The sequence below is a fragment of the Taudactylus pleione genome, unplaced genomic scaffold, assembly GCF_031769625.1.
Source record: "Taudactylus pleione unplaced genomic scaffold, aTauple2 ptg000009l, whole genome shotgun sequence".
NCBI classification, from domain to species: domain Eukaryota; kingdom Metazoa; phylum Chordata; class Amphibia; order Anura; family Myobatrachidae; genus Taudactylus; species Taudactylus pleione.
The window spans coordinates 14,721,767-14,743,807 of record NW_028284412.1 but is presented as its reverse complement, the minus strand read 5'-3'; the positions used below and the strand labels follow the sequence as shown (position 1 = coordinate 14,743,807).

The window sequence follows — 22,041 nt, the reverse complement described above, 5'->3', positions numbered from 1 at the left end:
CCGTACCCCCCACTGTAAAATAAATAGTTAAATAAAAACAATACTCAGACACCTTAGATAGTAGAAGTTTATTTCACTCATATCTCACTCATACATATTTACCTGCTGCCAGATGTTTCTGTCCCCTTGTCCCCATGGATTCCAATGGGAGTACCTGCAACAAAGATCCTATACTCACCTCCATCCTTGCTCTGGTCTCCGTAGCATCCAGGGGGGTCTTTGAATAACAAGAATACGAATTACGCGAAGCCAGACGGACAAGTATGGGTATGAGTGTTGCCACACATACCAATACTTTGCAAATGCCAGCTGAAGGGACGTCATGGGAATTCCCACAGTCCGCCAGCCAATTAGAGGCCACTTGACATATGGGTCCCACGTGGGTCCCAGCCAATGAGCGGCCGCTACATGTAAGTGGCCGCTGATTGGCTAGCGGCCTGTGAAAAATTTCAGATGATTTCGGTCATCTGTCATTTCGTGAGGTGTAAGTGGTTTCGGGTAAAATGTTTTATTTTTTTGCCAAAACCCTGGATGTTACGGACAGCAGCGCCAGGATGGAGGTGAGTATACGATCTTTTTTGCAGGTCCATGCACACGGATTTCTACTTGGAGAAGAGGACAGACCGGCTATGTGTGATTGATGTATGTGTGTAATAAACTTGTACTATCTAAGGTGTATGTGTTATGTGTTATGTCTTTTTTTAACCATTTATTTTACAGTGGGGGTACGGGTGCCGGCCGCCTGCTGGCACTTGTAGTTCCACAAGTGCCAAAGGCTGGCACCTGTAGTTCCACTGTAAAATACAATAGTTTTCTTTGATCTTACACAATATACCCCCGTAAGCATAGCCCAGGGGCGCGGGGAAGAGCCCTGGGCTTCAGACCAAGCCTGGGGTTTCGGGAGAGGGGTATGAGTGTTGCCACACATACCAATACTTGGCGAATGCCAGCTGACAGGACGTCACAGGAATTCCCATGTTCCGCCAGCCAAACAGAGGCCGTTTAACATATGGGTCCCACGTGGGTCCAAGCCAATGATATCACGCCCGGTTACCAGGTACCTAAAGGCACGGGAACTCTTGGTTATCGGGACCCCCCCTAGGTGTGACCACATTATTCACCAGCTGACGGATGACTATAGAGAATTATTTAACCATCTTATACATTATACTTTGTTACAGATTTTTTTCAACAAAATATCAGTCATTTGAAGTGATACATTGTCTTGGAATTTTGCTAGAATCTTTCTTGCATATCTCTCATAAGATCTTGACAAATATCAGTATTAAACATATGAGATCATTGCCGTTATATATGTTATTTGTGAAATGTATACTGTATTAGGTTGCATGTTCATTGAATGGTTTAGAAACTATTAATGACACTGTTGTATATGGAATGTGGGTTAAACTTTTAAAACCTTTTTGATCAGGGTGGATAATTTCAAGGATAACCTTATTAAGTCTGAGAGCCAATATATTGGCCAGGATTAATTTCGATGGATAACAGGGGGATGAGATGGTAGGAGTCTGGAAAAGAGCCCCAGCCATCAAGGAAGGGAGGGAACCCACTTCTAAAAGGGCCTCAAAAATCTCCATTTTAGGGACAAAAAAGACCAAATTACTTTTATAAAATAGACCAATATTTAACAGTACCTCCTATTATGGGTGACCTACAGACACTTCTTGTCAGACTTTACAGGGTGCAGCAGACAAAATTTTGGAGAAACTTTAAGAAAAGGAACATTTACTTTGTTATTAATTTGTCATCAAAGTGGAGAATATGATGATGTTTGTCAGCAAAGCCTTTTGACAGGCAAAAGGTTGTGCCACTATGGCCTGAGTTCTGATCCAAATAGAATGAAAATGTTTTAATCTAAAAATAGAACCCCATAAAAAGTGGATAATTGAAATTCTTTGGGGGGTATCCAATTAGCCGCGGTAAGTTACTGCAGCAAATTACCTCCCTTGGGACTATCCAATTAGACCCGAAGTCGGCCTGACACCGGCACTAATCAGGTTTTTTTTTTCGGGACCTGATGTTTCCCGAAAAAGAATCCACAATAATTGACGATTTTTTCACCTGAAAAAAGGCAATAACACATAGGTATCGCAGCACCTATGTGTTTTTGGGAGAACTATCCTATTATTTCAACCAAAATAATAGGATAGGGAGAAAAAAAACATCAGCAAAAATTCCCTGTTTTTCGTCGATCGCGGGGGTCAATTAGTGACTGAACAATGTTCGGGGCTAATTGGATACCGCTCTAAATTTGAACAGTCAGTGCATCTCCACGGTATCTTTAATTATTATGGTAATACTTTGTTACATTATGGTAATACTTTGTTACAATTTGTTACCTCGGGCATACTAGCATCCCATATAGAAAACCTCTCTGTAATACTCTGCTCAATAATTTGTGGGCAGCAGGTACAAATTGATATATCATGTTGGAAAATGCTAAATATATCATTTCAAAATAGTACCTAATATAAATGAACGGCAACCTAGGAAAATATTTGAAGCCATTTTTCCTAACTTCATTTCTCTTAGGGGTCTATTCATCATTACATAATTATCACTAGTGATAATTATGTTTTACACTCGCTGCGAGTTTAAACTACCTTTCGGAGGCATTCATTATGCCTCTGTGCCTAAAGCATCATTTCCGAAAAGCTGCTCTTTTTGCGGTGTCAGCTTTTCGGAATTGTGATACTTTTCCGCTTACAGCTGAGGTGTCCATAAGGACTAGCTCACACTGCGCATGCACTGATTAGTCTGACCACACACTTGCAGTGCAGTGAAATGTGTATTTAAAGTATATATATTTTTATTTAAAAAAAATGAATATACTTGAAATACACATTAATTGCATAGCAAGTGTCCCATTATGAAGTGGTGTGTTTTTTTTTCCCAGGAGCCTGGAGGGGAGGACGGACAGAAGCAGCAACAGTGAGCCGGACCCACTGAGACCAGCCGCTGCGGGCATTGGGGAGCCGGAGAGAAGCAGAAAAGACCAACCGGCCCCTCAGAGGAGACCAGCCACTGCAGACGCAGGGGAGCTGGAGAGAAACAGGGAAGACCAGCTGGACCCTCCGAGGAGACCAGCTGCTGCAGGCGCCGGGGATAAGCAAGGTAGACCAGCCGGACCCTCCGAGGAGACCAACCGCTGAGGGTGTCACGGGGAGCCTGGAAGTGAGAATGGACAGAAGCAAAGGGGGTAAGCTGTGGGCAGGGAAGACACGCACTGTACCTCCCCCCCTCAGAGTTGCATAAACCCCGCCACATGAGAATGTACTCGCAGCTGTACCTGCTGCTGCTGCTGTAAACCCCCTTCGGATCTGTAGCTTCCCCCCGCCGCTGTCTGCCCCTGCACCAGCTGCTGCAGAGAATATGGGGACTGTGGAAATTGAAAAGGTCTTAATACTTGGATAGGTCAAGGGGGGGGTCATAAGTATTATTATATTTTTTTTAGACATTTTGAGTTACGTGTATCCGAGCTATCGTGATATCTCTCTTTTAAACGTAATTTGCGTGTCATTTTATATCTATCGATCGACCATCTCAGTTCATTGATGTAAACCGTAGGTACGAACGACAGGCCTCTGGATAATAAACTCATCTCACTGTCACTCAACTTATAATTATCCATTTCTCACTATTATTGTTTCCTTCTTTTTGTTTTTTATACTTGCCCCGCCTGCGGTGGGGCCTTCTGTGTTTAAAGGTGTATTGGGCACTTGTGAGCGTGTGTAAGCACTTGGTAATGGAGGTTTATTACTTCTCTGTGTGTCAGATAATTCACATTCAGATGAAGATGCTGAAGAATATTGATCGACAATATCGGCTATTCCTGAATCTCGATGTAAAATTATCACTGCCTGTGAGCCACCGACAGATCCTGTGTTCCTGGTAGTCACGTCTAACTTTTTCTAATTTTGCACGTTTGAAGGCAATTAAATCTCTACGATATTTTTCTGCCTGGTTATTCAATTTCTCCATCCAAGTGTCAGATGGGTCTGCCTGTATCTGAACAAGGGCTGTTGGACGATATGCTGCTATCTCTGCTCTAACTCTCTTAAGATCAACGCCCACTTCCTCAACCACTAGTAAAAGCAAATCAAATGAGCATTTGTTTAGAACAGAACACCACTGACTGCAAAATGTAGGATTATTGCGGCCGATGGTGGGTATGTTTTTCAGTCAAAAGCCATGTGGTAGTTGTTTATTATGGAAATAGTCCGATAAAAACTGACCATGAAGTAATAGATCTATCTCTTTCTTCTCTAAATGTAGCAATTTATTATATAAATCTAATGAGCTTTCACCAGGTATCTGACTAAAGTCATCAGTATCAAATAGCACACGTGCTGCGTCATCATCCGTCAGTGCCAACTGTTCATTTTCAGCACTAAAAAGTAATTCAGCTGTTACTAAATTCTCCATAAATAGCTTACTAGCAAAAAGTGTAACCACCAACTTTTATAACAAAAGAAAAACAGAATAAAGAAAAAAAAGCAAACAAAAAAAGGCTCAATTAAAGAACATCAGACCCAAAAAGGAAAAATAGAAAAACACAAAGGAGTTATACAAATAAAGGCTCACACATACACAGGTCTCTCTGTATTGTGCAGGGCTTACAAAATGTGTCTCTGACTTGTACAGGGGGATATGTTTAGTAAAATTATATATACTGTATTACTAAAAAAATTTTGAAAAAATAGAGGGCACTCACCAATTTCTTTCAAGAAGGAGAGTGTCTTATTTTCATACCAATAGTGTTTAAAAAAGCAGTCCAACGACATGCTACAGTTATATAATGACTATGGTTTTAAAGTGGTGCAGACTATCAGCTTTGATTTGAGGTTATTCACATCCAAATTGGAGGAAGGTTTTAGGAATTACAGCTGTATCATATGTAGCTCCCTCTTTTTCAAAGGAGCAAAAGTAATTGGATAATTGACTCAGAAGCTGTTTCATGGACAGTGTGAGCTATTTCTTCATTATTTCTATATCAAATAAGCAGACATTAAGGTCTAGCGTTGATTCCAAGTGTGGCATTTGCATTTGGAAACTGTTGTTATGATCCCACAACATGCACTCAAAAAAGCTCTTAATGCAAGTTAAACAAGCCTTTCTTAGGCTGCAAAATCAACAAAATCCAGCAGAGAGATAGGAGAAAGCTTAGGAGTGGCCAAATCAAGTTTGGTACATTCTAAGAAAAAAAATGCACCGGTGAGTTCGGCAACACAAAAAGGCCTGGACGTCCATGGAAGACGACAATGCTGGGTGTTCGCAGGATCCTTTCCATGTTAAAGAAAAACCATTTCACAACATTCAGTCAAGTGAATAACACTCTCCAGGAAGATGTCATATCATTACCCAAGTCTACCATAAATAGAAAACTTCACAGGAGCAAATACAGAGTGTTCACAACAAGGTGCAAACCATTCATAAACCTCAAGAATAGAAATGCCAGATAAGACTTTGCCAAAACACTTTAAAAAAAAGCCAGCCCATATCTGGAACAGCATTCTTTGGAGGACAGATGAAACTGAGATCAACCTGTACTGGAATGATGGGAAGAAAAAAGTATGGAAAAGGCTTGAAATGGCTCATGAGCCGAAGGATACCACATCATCTGTAAAACATGGTGGAGGCGGTGTCAAGGTATGGGCATGCATAGCTTCCAAAGACACTGGGTCATTAGTGTATACTGATAATATGACAGAAGCAGCCCGGATTAATTCTGAAGTTTACAGGGATATATGTCTGCTCAGATTCAGCCAAATTCAGCAAAGTTTGTTGGATGGTGCTTCACAGTAAAGCTGTACAATGACCCAAAATATACTGCGAAAGCAACTAAGAAATTTTAAGTTATAGAAGTGAAATATTCTGCAATGTCTGCATCAAAATTCCATGAACAAACAACAAAACAATGAGGTAGATGTATGAACTGCTGATCTGGGGGAGGAGTGGTGCGCGATACCGCTTCTCCACCATGTATGAAAGTTGGGTTCAGTGTTAAACAACAGGGGCACTATGCGCCCCTGTCATTATGCTGATGTGCTGGGCTATGTATTAGCAGTCAGTGCCACTGACCGTTTCGACAGCTGCAGTTATAAATATTGACAGCTGCAGTTGTCGTTGCCCTATTACCACAGCACGGACAGCATTGTCCCTGCTGCGGTGGCTGCCGGCTCCGGGTGCTGCACGCGAGATCTCACGACTCTTACGAGATCCCGCGCATGCCCATTGGAGCCAGCCGGGAAGGGAGACGCAGTGTTTCAGCAGTAGATTAATGCACTGTGTGCTCAGGCAGGGATCGCTGGAGGGGGAGTTTTCACTCCCCCTCTCTGGCAGTGGAGATGTTCATACATCTCATTGGTAGTGCTTCTTGCTTCGCCTCAGTAATGAGGTTAAGCATGAAGAGTTATAATGGCACGATCTGTGCCGCTATAATACATCTACCACAGACAGCTGCAGTAAAGGCCTGGCAAAGCAAAACAAAGAAAGAAACTCAGCACTTGGTGATGTCCATGGATTCCAGACTTCAGGCAGTCATTGCCTGCAATGTATTCTCAACAAAGTTTTAAACATGAACATTGTATTTATGATTATATTAATTTGTCCATTTATCTCTGAGCCACTGAAAAGTTGAGATTGTAAAATAATGGCTACAATTCCTAAATGTTTCATATGATATTTTTGTTCAACCCTTTCAATGAAAGCTAAAAGTCTGCACGTCAATTGCATATCTGTTGTTTAAATTCAAATCCATTGTGGTGGTGTTCAAATTATGAAAATTATGTCAGTGTCAAAAATATATATGGATCTAACTGTATATACAGTATATAATAAGAGTTATGGTATAACATACCTTTGTTAACTCTTTTTCTTCGAGGTCCACAGCCATTACGTTGGGGTATATGGATTTATCAAGGCACCAAACAGTTAATCCAAGCACTCGGCTCCCAGGATGCACCCAGACCTCCCCCATATACCTCGCCCCTGGTTACAGGGCGTCAGTTTGTTATAAAGCTCACCAAGAGAAGGCAAACAGATAAGAAGGAAGGACACATGTTCTCTAGACCAATCTCTCACCTAAGAGGGAAACACCCAGAGATATAAAAAGTTACCCAATAACACCAGGTGCGTTAGGGTGGGTGTCTTGTGGACCCCATGGACCTTGAAGAAAAGAGTTAACAAAGGTATGTTATACCATAACTCTTATTTTCTTTTTCGGGGTCCACAGCCATTACGTTGGGGATATACCCAAGCAGTACTCCTAAGGACGGGGACGCTCCTGTGTCTCGGAAGAAAGGAGGACCCTACGCCCGAAAGAGGCATCCTGAGAGGCAAAGGTGTCAAATGCATAGTACTTGATAAAGGTGTGGACAGACGACCAGGTGGCTGCCTTGCACAATTGTTCCGCAGAGGCGCCCCACCGGGCTGCCCACGAAGGACCCACAGACCGAGTAGAGTGTGCTTTGACCGAATCTGGCACCCACGACCAGCCTGAGTGTATGCCTGTGATAGTCATATGAAGCCATCTTGCTAAGGTCTGTTTATTGGCTGGCCTACAGCACAAAAAGAGAATTGGACTTTCTCAAGTTGTTGGTGCGATCCACTTAAATACGTAGAGCACGTACAACAGCCAGGGAGGCCTCAACTACGGACAATCCTGAGGCCTGAAAGGCTGGAACAACAATTTTTTCATTTATATGAAACCATGATACCACTTTAGGAGGATACCCTGCTCTGGTACGCAGCACCGCTCTATCCTGATAGAACACTAGGAAAGGAGAGCGGACCGATAGAGCTGCCAGGTCAGACACCCTACGGGCTGAAGCGATGGCCAGAAGAAATATTGTCTTTGCTGTCATCCACTTGAGATCTACTGATTTCAAAAGGGGGAGCCTGTAATGCCTTGAGTACTAATGACAAATCCCACGGTGCTACCGGGGGAAGAAAAGGCGGCTGCACCCTTAAAACACCCTGAAAAAAGGTCCTTACATCAGGCAGCGGAGCAATCCTGCACTGAAACCAAACCCCATGCGCAGAAGCTTGCACTCTCAGGGAGGCCAGACGAAGACCCCGCTCTAAACCTGACTGAAAGAAAGAAAGCACTCGAGAAACCTTAAACACACTAGGATCATATTTCCTCAGTTTACACCACTGGAAACGAGCGCCAAACCCTGTAGTAAATGCGAGCAGAAGAAGGCTTCCATGCCCTTATCATCATCTGTATCACGGAATCTGAAAACCCCTTGGCTCTGAGGACGGAGGCCTCAAGAGCCACACCGTCAAAGACAGATGAGGAAGATCCAGATACAGGCAGGGACCCTGAACTAACAGGTCCTGCCTCAGACGAAGAGGCCACGGAGTGTCCACGGATACATTTTGTAGATCGGTGGACCAATGGCGCCTGGGCCAAGCAGGAGCTATAAGAATCACCACACTGTTTTCCTGCTTGAGCTTCCTGATGACTCTGGGAAGAAGAGCCAGAGTCGGAAAAAGATACGCCAGCCCGAAATTCCACCTTACTGTCAGAGCATCTGTGAACTCGGCTAACGGATCCCTGGTTCTGGACCCGTACCTGGGCAACTTGTGGTTGTGTTTCGGAGCCATGAGGTCTACCTCTGGAAGACCCCATCTGTCTACCAGGCTCTGGAATACCTTTGGATGGAGAGCCCACTCTCTGGCATTTATATCCTGCCGACTCAGGAAGTCCAATTTAGGACCCCTGGTATGAACATGGCTGCTATTGCAGGAAGGTGACGCTCTGCCCAGATCAGGATTCTTGATACTTCCATCATGGTTCCCCGACGATTTAGATAGGCAACCGTGGAAGATGTGCTGGCCCGTCACCTCTCCCCAGCCCCGAAGACTGGCATCGGTGGAGAGGAGAGCCATTACGATATCCAAAATGGGCGACCCTGATTGAGACGACCCGTCCGCAACCACCAGGGCAGGGACAACCGCACCTCTGGAGACAGCTGGAACCTTTGAGACTTTATTGACCAATACTTTCCGTTCCAGCGTGAGAGGATCCACTGCTGTAATGGACGGGAGTGAAACTGAGCATATTGAACCATGCTGAAGGTGGACACTATTGACCCCAGCACTTGCATTGCAGAGTGTACTGAGACTTGTCTGTTGTGAAGCAGATTGCGTATCCGCCCCTGGAGGACCGCAATCTTGTCCTCCGGTAGATATAATCTCTGACACACGGAGTCCAGACGCTCCCACAAATGCACCAACTGTTGTTCTGGCTTGAGAAAGGATTTCTTCCAGTTTATGACCCAACCGTGCCTGTGTAGACAAGAGATTGTCAATTCGAGATGACTCAACAACCCCTGTGGGGACTGCCCCAGTAACAGGAGATCGTCCAGGTAAGGAAAAATTCTGACGCCTTGGCGCCTGAGATGTGCCATTATCACCGCCATCACTTTGGTGAACACTCGAGGAGCTGTGGATAAGCCAAACGGCAGTGCTTGAAACTGGAAATGATCCTGCCCCACCGCAAACCATATAAACTGCTGGTGGGAAGACGAAATTGTAATATGCAGGTAGGCATCCTGGATATCCAGGGAACCATGAAATCCCCTGGTTCCATGGCCAAAACGATTGATCGCAGTGTCTCCATGTGAAACCTGGGTACCTGAATAAACCTGTTGAGTTCCTTCAGATTTAAAATGGGTCGAAAGGACCCATTTGGCTTCTGAACCAGGAACAGGTTGGAATAAAAACCCCTCCATACCTGATCCCTTGGTACCCAGATGATCACACCCGCCTTTAGCAGGGACTGAACAGCCTGTTGTAGGGCCAAAGCCTTCACCAAACCCACTGCCTGGGATACAGTAAAGAACCTTCGGGGAGAACTTCTCCAGAATGTCAGAGCATTACCCTGGGAGACCACTTCCTGACCCCAGGCATCTGTTGTTGTGAGATGCCAGGTATTCGAGTAGTGAAGAAGTCGGCCTCCTATCCTGGGGTCCCCCAGGGGGAGGCCCGCCCCATCAGGCCGCAGGCTTATCCTGGGACCTGGAACCCGCGCGTTTATTCTGCCATGGCTTTTTTGGTAGTGTTTTTTTGCTAAAGGCTGCTCTAGCAGAGGGTTGACCTCTGACCTTCCCCTGTGGTCGAAAGGAAGAAGTTCTCTGCCTGGGAACCAATGCTGAGGGTAATCCAGCTGCCTTAGAGGCTGCCACTGAAGCCACATATGTGTCCAATTCCGTACCAAAAGGACTCCGCCTGTAAATGGAAGGGACTCTAAGGCCCTTTTGGACCCAGCATCCGCCTTCCAATCCCTTAACACAGGGCTCTACGTGCCACCACAGAGGCAGCTGATGCTTTAGCAGATAGTATCCTCGCATCTAATGCTGCCTCCCCCAAATAGGACGAAGCCTCCTTGACATAAGAAACAACCTCCAACTGTTCCTTAGACAATTCTGGCAGGGATTCCGCCAAAGTTTTCACCCATTTTTCGATGGCTTTGGCAACCCAAGCCGTAGCCATAGCTGGGCGGGTGGCTGCCCCAGAGATAGAAAAAACTGCCTTAAGACAACTATCCAGTCTCTTATCAGTGGGGTTCTTAAGAGAACAGGCCGATGGCAAAGGCAATGTGGTACTCTTCATGTGCCACATGTGTGTCCACCGACGGCGGGACCTCCCACCCACAACACTGTACATCAATCGGCTCTCAAGCCGCATCTCGGCTGTCAGTCGCACCTTTGCCCGCACGACCAGCATCACAACTTGTACATCTATTAGCTATCAAAGCCGGACCTAGGCCCTCAAGGCCGCTCCGTGTTGTTTCTGTCATACCTCGGCCCTCAAGGTCATATCTTGTACCTAGTCCTTGTTTGTTTTTTGTATGTCTGGGTTATGTCTGTTATTGGCCTGTCTTGTCCTTGTCCGTTATCTTGTCTGTTTAGTCTATGTTTCTTATATGCCAGTCCTGTCTGGTCTAGTCCTGTCTAAATCCTGCAATATCACAGTTCAGGTCACTCCTGCTGCGCAGCCTGTATTGTTTGTCACCTCGCTCCTTGTCTAAACAACCCAGCTGCACCATAGTCCCTAGACATTCCTGAGATCTTGTCATCTGTCGCTGCTTGAGTAATGAAGAGCTGATTGAGACCCGGATGCTAAGAAGCGTTTGCACATAGCCGCCGATGGTTCGCATTGTGCGCATGCATATGCATCACAGTGCGCGAACCACTGCGAAAGATCGGGAAGCATTCGCTCGCCAAGCATAGACAGCCCAGCAGAATGAGTGACAGGAGAAGCTGTTTGTGGGTGGTAACAGGGGCAGGCCACTAGAAACGGGGGAGTGGATGTGCGAACGCTGGCGTGTCTGAGCATCTTAACACCGTTTCAAAGGCGTGCATAATTAACAGGCAGCGTCATAGTACACGTCACCTGGCTGGTTTTTACACTGAAGTGCCCGCAGTGCTTGCGGTAGGGTATAGGCAACCTCAAGCGCTGCAAATGCTCCCGATGGTACTCAATGTACCGATGGTTACAGACACTTCATGGAGATGACGTTCACAAGTGGGCGTCTTAAGACAGGCTGGTGGGCATCTGCATACACAAAGCGATCGCACGCCATGGCATAGTGGGCATGCTTATGCCTTGACGTGCGTTCGCTTGCCTTGACGTCACTTGGCCGAATATGCATACTCTGCGAGCGTACGCATCTAGCGAGCGGGTCTGAATCGGGCCCCGAGTTCTTATCATCAGTTCTTGTACCATTCACCCATATTCACACTCCAGTTAGTACCAGTAGTGGAAGGACTGCCACTTCTTATCCCTGGCGTGTTCTTGGACAGCAGTCCTGCGGTCTCTCGTCGGTTGTGTAAGCCTCTACTGCTGGAGGCGTAAATCCATGGGGCAATCTAAGTACCGGTGTGTAAATAAATCACTAAGGGAACAGTGGGTGGCTGTTATTGGTGGAAGATCCTCTCCCTAGCTCTAGAGGTCTTACATAACCGTGCGAGAACCGTAATAGAGGTTAAAGAGGGGTTACAGGATGCAACCACAGCAAGGAGTGCTTTACCTGACATGGTTGCATCCCATGCGACAGTGCAGCACCCTCTGCGTTCCCCTTTTGTATAGAGGAAATCTGTTCTGCACATGTGCAGAACGGAACTCCTTCTCTGGTTCTGGACCCCTGGGAGTGATATTGCAGACTGTGACTGCTGACATCACTCCCAAAATCACGCCCCATGCGTCTAAGCTAAAAGTGCTAGAAGGGGAACATAGTCCCCCTTCCCCTTGAGCACAAATATGCTGATCTCTGTGTGTGTAGAGATTAGCTGCGGTAGTTGGGCCTGACGATCAGTCCCACTTGCCCCATGCTCCGCTGTGCTCTACAATAAGGTGAGGGGGAATTCCACAGGGGAGGTGGAGTAATAGGGGGAGGTAGTCATCTTTATATATTAATATATAATATATTAAAAATAAGTAATTCCATATACAGTGTCACATGGGAAGGGGGGCACTAGTACAGTGGAGGCCGATTGACACTGGGGGTGAGGAGCGATAATGATTTTTTGCCACTGTGGAGGCTATTTCTGATGGAGACTCAGGTATAGAGCTGAAGACTCCTGCAGGAGGAGAAGGGTGAGTAGATGTATTGGGCCGACCCCATAGATCTGAGGTCTTTCATTTGGTGGAAGGCAGTTGGGACATGATTTTAATTGTGGGAGAAAGGAGGGTTGTCAGGTTTAGGGTGGGCAGTTCTGGGAAATGATTTTAATTGAGGAAAAGGGGGGTGGGGTTGTTAGGTCTAGGGAGGGCCAGTTTTGGGACATGATTTCAATTAAAGGAGAAGGGTAGGTTGTCAGGTTTAGGGGGAAAATTCTGGGAAGTGATTTTAATTGAGGAAACAGGGGCATTGTTAGGACTGGAAGGGGGCAGTGCTGGGATATGATTTAATTCAGGGAGAAGGGAGGATGTCAGGTTTAGAGGGCCAGTTCTGAGAGATCAATTTAATTCAGGGAGAAGGGGGGAGGGGAGTTTGCCAGGTTTAGAAGGGTAACTTTGGGACATGATTTTCACTGAGGGAGAAGTGGACTTTGTCAGGTCTGGGGCCGGGGGGCAGTTCTGGGTTATGATTTTAATTGAGGGATTTGTCAAGTTTAAGACTGATTATATAGTCATTGAGGCAGGAGGGGGAGACTGTCAGGTCTGGGGTATGTTTGCAATTGAGCGAGGGGTGTTTCCAGACTTAGAGTATGATTATAATTGAGGGAGGAGGGGGGGTTGTCAGTACTGGGGTATGATCTCAATTGAGGGAGGTTGTCAGATCTGGGGTCTGATTTTAAACAAGGGTGGAAGTGGTGTCAGATCTGGGGTCTACTTGTTAATGTAAAACAAAATTGTGAATGCTAATTTATTATTTCTTTTACCAATATAAGGAAGTCACTATTTTGCTGAAGCTGTTGATGTATATGTAGCAGATTGTTTGTTTTAAGGGTTAACTAAATATATGTTTTTCATGCCAAATCAGTAATATTTTTATTTGTTTTTTTCTATAGGGGTCGATTCAATTAGCCACAAAGAGGCTTGTCCCGCAAGTAAGTGCAGCTGCAGTATATGCCGCACTTATGGTAGCTCCGAACATGCAGTTTTTTGTTTGCAGTCCCGTAGTACTAAAAATATGCAAAAAAGCGTGTACAGGTTGAGTCTCCCATATCCAAATATTCCGAAATACGGAATATTCCGAAATACGGAATCATTTTGGCATGACTGAGATAATGAAGCCTTTGATTTTTGATGGTTCAATGTACACAAACTTTGTCTAAGGCACAAATTATTACAAATATTGTATAAAACTACCGTCAGGCTTTGTGTATAAGGTGTATATGAAACATAAATGAATTTCATGTATGTACACAAACTTTGCTTGAGCCACATAATTATTGAAAATATTGTATAAAATGACCTGCAGGCTGTGTGTTTAAGGTGTATATAACACATAAATGCATTCTGTGTTTATATTGGGGTCCCATTCCCAAGATATTTCATTGTGATAAGCAAATATCCCAAAATAAGGAATATTCCGTTATCGAAAATACCCCTGGTCCCAAGCATTTTGGATATGGGAGACTCAACCTGTACTAAAAATATGCAAGTCCGTGGTGAGACTGGGCCGTGAGGAGGCGAGTTCAGCTGCCGTTGCTGTCATTTCTATGCCGTTGCAAAGGTAACTCGCTCCCCTTGTGGTTAATTGATTTGACCCCTATATTGGTACTTAACAATCTGCATGTATTAATCATAATATTTGTCTTGGTTTGTGACCAGTGCCAGCGCTCACATTTGTATGTTAAGTGTGGACAGTTTTGTTTGTAAAAGATGGAGAGTTTCTGGGCACGAAGACGGCTAGACGGATTTGGACACATATGCTCCCACTTTGCGTGTATGGAAAAAAAAGTGTATATTTGCCCCTATGCAGAGCTGTATACATTTTATGGTACACGCAACCTATATACATATGTTTGATTTGTTACTAATCATCATTGTACGTCTGTTTACACTTGTTGCCAAAGATTTGTGTGGAAACAGGTATATTTAACTCTGTGGCTGCAGTTCTATGAACATGCCTTCAATGAACTTTGTCCGACATCAAATTGCCCATTACAGCCCAGCTACAGGCACAAGTGGAGATGTGCTTGGTTCTGCGTCAGTTGTATATCTGCACATTTGGCTTATGACCATTTTTCTCTTGCCATGTGCTTGTAGAAAGCCAAGACCACTTGCTTGTATTTGCCACCCAGGTTAAAAGTTGCCAGCTATATATTGATGCTACAAAGTTTGTGAACACTTATAATTTTCTAAATTTCAGCATAAATGTCATAAAAAAATAGATAGATAGATAGATAGTCAATTCTGCCACTTTCTACGGATAGTGACTGAGGACCTCATTCAGAGTCGGTCGTTGCGGCCGCACAGTCGTACGGGAAAAGGGGCCAGACATGCAAATGATGCACTCGCAAGTTGCGTCCCTAAGATCGGATCGGTAGCTGGCCGACCAAGGGGAGGAAGCGGCCGGAAGACAAAAAAATACGCCCCCTTCTCGTACGCATTATACGTCATCTCCGGGCATATAAGGATTAATCGAGACCATCGGGAACCATCGCAACTGGTCGTAGAGCTTAAGGCTGACCATACCCTCTCTTAAGCTCTACGATCATGTCAGTGTAAAAACCTCCCATGTCACATGTGCCATGACGCTACTTTGTTAATTATGCACTCCCATAAAACGCTGCTCGCATAATTAGGCACACCTGCGTTCGGATCTCCACTCCCCCATTTTCAAGCACCTTCCCCTGTTACCACCCACAAACGCCTCATCCTGTCACTCAAACTACCAACCTGGCGGTGTTCAAGGAGAGAGAAATTTCTGATCGTAGCAGCTAGTTTACGCACGTGCATTGCGAACTTTACGCATGCGCAGTTTAGCGAACATCGGTGGCGTACGACCGTGCAGCCGCTACGACCGACTCTGAATGAGGTCCTGAGTTCTTGGTGACCAATAAATACCCAATACTGGCCCCAGGACAGAACGCTAGGTGAAATGGGGGTAGAGAGGCCAGGAGAGTAATATTTTACTCACCCGGGTTATTGTCCTGGTGTCTCCCCCCTCAGAACACGCCTTGATGTCCGTTAAGTGGTCAGTGCTTATGGATATCTCGGTGGGACCTCCAGGTTGTCAATTCTGCCACTTTATATGGATAGTGACTGAGTTCTTGGTGACCCTCAAGCCTCTTGTTGCAGCTGTACTATCGATTGGATAGAACAAAATGGCTTTCATACTTTCACAATAGATAGATATAGATTTGTATATCTTTTGCCAAAAGACTGTACGGATCCTTCAACTCATCTACATAGTATTATCTGGTAAAACTGAACACTCATTCAGATAGTAACCCCTTTCTATTGACAAACAATGGGCCCCATTTAACAACGAACCTAAATACCAGCAGCATATTTTGTTTAGTATTGCAGTGATACAAACAAATATGCCACTGGTATTCATCACTACTTATCTCGCCGACAAGGTTCAATGACGTCCTCCTTGTCGGTGGGGTTCTACAATCAGTTGCTGGCAGCCTATTGCTGCCAGTGATGGGCTACTCTGTCATGCACATCCGCGATGTTCAGTCTGCGCATGTGTATGACTGTTTAACCCAGCAGTGCCTGGAAGGCTTCACTGAAGCCGGAAAGGCTGCTCTCGGGTCCCCAATGGGGACCACATCGCTGTTTCGCCATTGGCGAAGCAGTGACAAACAGCAGTAATCAAAGATTACTGCTGTTTGTTGAATACTGAAAGGATGACATAAGCCCTTTAGTGAGGGGTATTAGTCATTGTTAAATGGGGTCCAACGTGCGGTCCGATTTTCATACTCAAAAGACACTTTCATATTAACGGTTGGTCCGCTGGAGACCCATTTCTTTATTTGACCCAATTCCACTTATCGGATTTTGAAACCAGTCCCTTTTACAAACTTTTTTATATTGTGTTGCTAATGTGTGTGTATATTACCTATTTATTTTTATCAGTAGCTATTAAAATATTGAATAATTTAATAACGTCATATACAATTTTATTTTATTATTTCCTCAAACGGTATGTCCACATTTTTTTCATGATATCTGCAATATACAGTGACACCTAATTCTGTCCTTAAACATGCAGAACCTGTAGTTTACGTATATTTTAAGGATAGAAGTGCTTGATAAATAGGTCCTTAAGGGATCTATTCAGCAATTATTTTTTACTTAAAAATGCAGAAACTATAATTTCCGCATTTTTTAAGTATTTCCACTATTCTGCAATGGGTTAATGGAGAAGATAACGCAATTATCTTCTCCATTAATTCCCATATCGCAGAGTATCTCATTGTATGGAGCAAGCCATTGCTCTCTACAGTGCTTTAACATTTTTTGCTATTTAGCAAAGCAAAAAGCGTTAAATTAATCTAAAAATCTTTACTTTATATAATGTCATTTCAGAATGGCATTATATGAAAAAAAATCCTTAATTATCCCGAAAACTGCAGGGACAGAGGGAAATTTTCCCATAAGTCCCTGCAGGATCTTGAAACTCCGCCCCAGTCTCCGGCCCTGCTTTGCGGTAACCACTGACTGTAACTCCATCTCCAGCATGTCAAAACAGATTGAAATGTGTACACAGGCATTATATTAGTCTGTATACTGTACATTTATATTTATGTGCTTTTATATTTAAAATGTATATATAAATTTTCGGGGCAACATCGTCACTCTTGCTGAATAGAGCAAAGGTGAATACACACGTAACGATTTTGTAACGAACGATTATCTGTCACATTATTTGTCAGATTATCTGTCAGATTTTCCCTTGAAAAGTGAATGATTTTTTGAAGTGTAATGAGCGATTTTTACAACGATGAACGAAAAATGTTCGTTCCCTTAATGAAACTCGTTATGCTGGACAGTCTGAAATGAACTACAAACGGGAGCGCGCTTGAACGATTTTTGATCATTGTTATAACTCAGAAACTGAACGATTTTTTGAATGAGTGAACGATAACGACGTCATTATAGTTAAATCGTTAAAATAATCGTTACGTGTGTACTTATTAAATAACACGGTCAGATTTGTCAGATGTGTCAGATGAACGATTGAACGATCTGAACGATTTGACCAACGGTTTGAACTATGAACGATTTTTGACTGCATTAAAATTACTGAAATCGTCCAAAACTGACTGCAAACACATCAGATGTCAGATATCGTTATCTGACCATCGGGAATGCGCATCGTTCAGACATGTCAAGGAGCATACACACTAGATGATAGGCTCCCTGAGCGATATCGTCTAGTGTGTCCCCAGCAGGATGTGCTCAATGACGTTCATGACATTGAGCACACGCGTTAAACGATATAATTAACGATATCATTCAGCGCCGGGCTCTCTCCCCCATTCCCCAACATGCAGCAACCTGACAACATCTTCAGGTTGGCCTGCATGTTTACTTGATGAACGATAATGACGAACGATCCCCGGGAACGCGCGTCGTCGTTATCGTTCATCGCTTTGATGTTAAAACTGGACGATAAAGTGGATGACTGAACGATAATGATATCGTTATTGTTCAGTCATCCACTTTAATCGCCCAGTGTGTACGCACCTTCAGATATGTCAGATTTCCCTTCAGATATGAGCGATTTTTTAAATCGTTATCGTTCAGATCTGAAGAAAAATCTGATCGTGTGCATGCACCATAAAAGTAATGTAGTAACTCACAGTGACCAGAAGTTTTCCAAAATGGGCTTGAAAATTACAGCAATAATTGAATTAATTGTATAAGTATAGTAGTGCACATGTGATTACTAAATACATTCTACACAGTATGCAAGAGTAAAATGGAAGGTGGATGAAATTAAAACAAAAATCTTGATTTGCATGTATAAATATTTATAGTAAAGTAGAAAGGGCTCTATTTACTACAATCCGCATTTGTAATGTAGATTGTAGTGTGATATTACCGACTGAATTCGCATTGCGAATTCAGGCAATATCACAGGGATTTACTACAAATCCCTTGCAGGGACAGAGCTTGCGAGAAAGCTCTGTCCCTGCGAATTCCATCCGCACACTAGTCACAGTATTTTCGGAAAAAAAATACCGTGACTAGTGCCCCGTGCAGGCGCCGACCGGCCGCCGCTGCTACCCCCCTCCGCGCTAAGCCCCACCCTGTCACTAAGCCCCGAGATCGTTATTATCACAGGACTTTCCCCGGTAATTTTTTTTACTATTTATTTTTAGTAACTATGGTCGGATCACATTTCCCATTACAATTATGGGAAATGCGATCTGCTTACTAAAAATAAGTGATACTTAGGGGATGGAGTAGGATTTTACGAATTCTACTCCAATTGCCCTTTAACAACTATAGGTGATACTAAAATAATGTGAACAGGGTGTGAAAACAACCTTTTTCATTTTATTTTAGTAAAAATAATGTTAATAAATAGAGCCCTAGTGTACAGGTTGAGTCTCCCATATCCAAATATTCCGAAATACGGAATATTTTCAGCATGACTGAGATAATGAAACCTTTGACTTTTGATGGTTTAATGTACATAAACTTTGTCTAAGGCACAAATTATTAAAAATATTGTATAAAATAACCTACAGGCTGTGTGTATAAGGTGTATATGAAACATAAATGAATTTCATGTATGTACACAAACTTTTTTTGATGCACAAAATTATAAAAAATATTGTCTAAAATTACCTGCAGGCTGTGTGTATAAGGTGTATACAACACATAAATGCATTCTGTGTGTATATTTGGGTCCCATTTCCAAGACATTTCATTATAATATGCAATTATTCCAAAATACGGAATATTCCGATATCCAAAATACCCCTGGTCCCAAGCATTTTGGATATGGGAGACTCAACCTGTACTAGATTTCTTGTACCATTAATTTCGCCAATGTTGCATCTAGTATCTATTCAGCGTTCTTACCAGTGCTGAGTCTCGTGTCTCTCCCACATAAAGCGGAGTACCGGTGCTGCACATCTGCCAGTAGGGCAGAATACACGTGTCCCAGATGTGGAGCTGCGTTCACATAGAATATCGGGGTTGTGAGAAGATGCGGCCGTGCGATTGGGGCATCTCCGTACCCGGCACTGTTCACCAGGGGTAACAAGCTGTACTTTCGCAGACTACGAACAATTTGCCATTTACCAAAACACCACATTTTACCGATGGGCTAATCGTTAAAATAACAATTCATTAAGTAAATGTCCTTTGTTGAAATTTACACTACTACGTGACCAAGATGCTAAATTCAAAATAATTGCCATATACTAGGCGTCACAAGGATCAAAATCCATGAACCAAAACCCGACCTTCAAAGTTATTGCAGAACTGTAAAACCGTGTTCCTGCTACGACCGGTACGATTGAAGCTTCGAGTACCGAGTCGACGAGCCATGCAAATAATGCGCTTTCCTATAAAGGCTTCAGACAGTCACACACGGTGCCGGTTACATTGACACCATGCTTGACAGAAACATTTTCCGCCCAACCTTTTCAGTATAACGATTTTCCAATCTTGCCCTTATTAAACATGGCCGCGCTGTGTTCCCACTCCCACCGGAAATCGTGGGGAAGGAGAGTGACGGACGGTGGCAGTGTGACATTAGGTTATGCTGCTATGGCGCTATCCAGGGTTGTCTTGTTAGGCTTGCGAGCAGTCCATGGAGGGGTCCAAACAAAGCGCAAGTTGCGGCCCTGTAGCAGTAAGTATCAGGCACTAGGAAGCTTTCTCCTATATGGTTACTCTGATGCCATCTGTAATGTGAAGTTTGTTGCTGATGTGTTAATTTGCCCTTCAAGCATTTCTCTGTTATCTGCATATAATCAATGCTACCACCTGTTAATGAAGTGTGAGTAAATGGAGTATTGCTGGCAATGTAATATTGATTATAGGGTACTGCGCCGTCACCAGCCCCCCATTGCTGGCAGCTGCTTTATGCAGAGAAAGTTTATGCCACTAGTTAAGGGATTCCTTCGATGTTCCCTGTATTAGCAAGCAATGGAATTCACCACCAAACTTTCTGTCGGTGAACCCTAATGTTTACATTGTAAAGTAAGGTAAATGATGAGATGCAGTATTTTTTTTAAATTTAAATCTGTTGTGCCATATCAGCAAGACAACACCGTTGAAATGTAAATCTATCTCCATAAGCATGCATTGTAAATGCAGTGAGGGTGGGTAAAAGATAATTACTGACCCAGCAAAATAGATGTCCCCGACACCTCCTTCCCATGAAGTCACAGAGCAACTCTGGGAAAGGAAGCCTGGTGCCTTAGGATGTACCCTGCACCTTTCCATGTAGTGGGGTGTTTCTCCAGGCACCCTAGAAGCTGGAGATAGGTGCTGTCAGGGCAGCAACACCAATTCCACACCCCTCTTTACCTCCACGACTGCAACTCACATAATGATGCTGAAGCTTGCTGCTTTGCTAATCATTTGCTTAATATTGGAGACTGCAGAGAACCTCAGAATCTAAAGGCAGAAAATGTGTCTGTAATGGAACACTTTGCAATTGTTTTTATTTCCATTCAAGGATTGACAGATTTACCAATATATTATTCATAACTACAGGCAGTATGAGTGGCTATGTGAGCATGCTTTATTAGCCTACAAAATGATGTGATTAATTTACACGTACTTGAATTCAAACCTGGAACACATACAGCTTATAGTATATGTCAATAGAATGAAGCTGAAACTTAGAAAATTCATTTTTCATTTCACAAAGCACTTCTAAATATTTGCCAAATAAGAACTGCTAGTTGATCTATAAAACGGTATATAGTCATAATGTCGACATTGACTCTGTTGTTATTCATAATGTCAACAGTTATGCTGTCAACATTGACAGAATTTCGACAATAAGCATACATTAAAAATACACTTGCGACATGATGACCATGTCAACAGTTCGTCAGTATCGACATTATCACCAAGTCGACATTATGAATGTTTACTATAAAACTGCTGAGATTCCAGTGACTTTCATCCATTGAAACCAGGCAAAGATTCCCCTCTGACCTGATTAGCTGAAAATGCTCAGGTTCTTTTAGGGTTGCTGCTATTTCCAAGTTGGAGAAAGGACCTCTGTGACATAGACACCACGTGACTGCTGCAGAAGGCTGGACCGCTCCTGCGTTACCATCCACTAGGGCATAGAGGGGGAATACATATTTGTGGCGAGCGCAGCGAGCCACCGTGCCCGAAGCGTGGCGAGGGGACACCGTTACCATCCCCGCCCCTCCCCCTTTCAGGCCGAGTCACGTGGGTGTGACGTCACAGGGCCATCAGCCCTATATTGTCTAGACCTAACCGTTCTTTTAGCTGCACATTGATTTCAGACCTTGATGTCAGTCACTATCTAGAACTCCAATTTAGGCTTTTTGCTTTCCTAAACAATACTTCCGGGTTGCAAGACCTTAACATGCCAAATGT

General features: G+C 43.7%; 2 protein-coding genes across 4 annotated transcripts in view; one reads left to right on the top strand and one right to left on the bottom strand.

The window, feature by feature from the left end:
* The window catches only part of MARS2 (methionyl-tRNA synthetase 2, mitochondrial), a 28,102-nt gene extending 7,779 nt beyond the window's left edge, over positions 1-20,323 (bottom strand). The window contains exon 1 of one of the 3 annotated variants that reach the window (XM_088467396.1): positions 19,917-20,323. In XM_088467396.1, the coding sequence (XP_088323522.1) occupies positions 19,917-20,001 (85 nt within the window). In that variant the 5' untranslated portion in view covers positions 20,002-20,323. Of the gene's footprint in view, positions 1-15,622; positions 15,778-19,530 lie in introns of those variants that run through there. The other 2 variants (XM_088467395.1, XM_088467398.1) reach the window with 2 other exon arrangements.
* Positions 20,150-22,041, top strand: part of AIFM1 (apoptosis inducing factor mitochondria associated 1) — an 80,711-nt gene continuing 78,819 nt past the window's right edge. Inside the window, exon 1 of the mRNA XM_088467394.1 lies at positions 20,150-20,308. Within this exon, the coding sequence (XP_088323520.1) occupies positions 20,224-20,308 (85 nt within the window). The 5' untranslated portion in view covers positions 20,150-20,223. The remainder of the gene's footprint in view (positions 20,309-22,041) is intronic.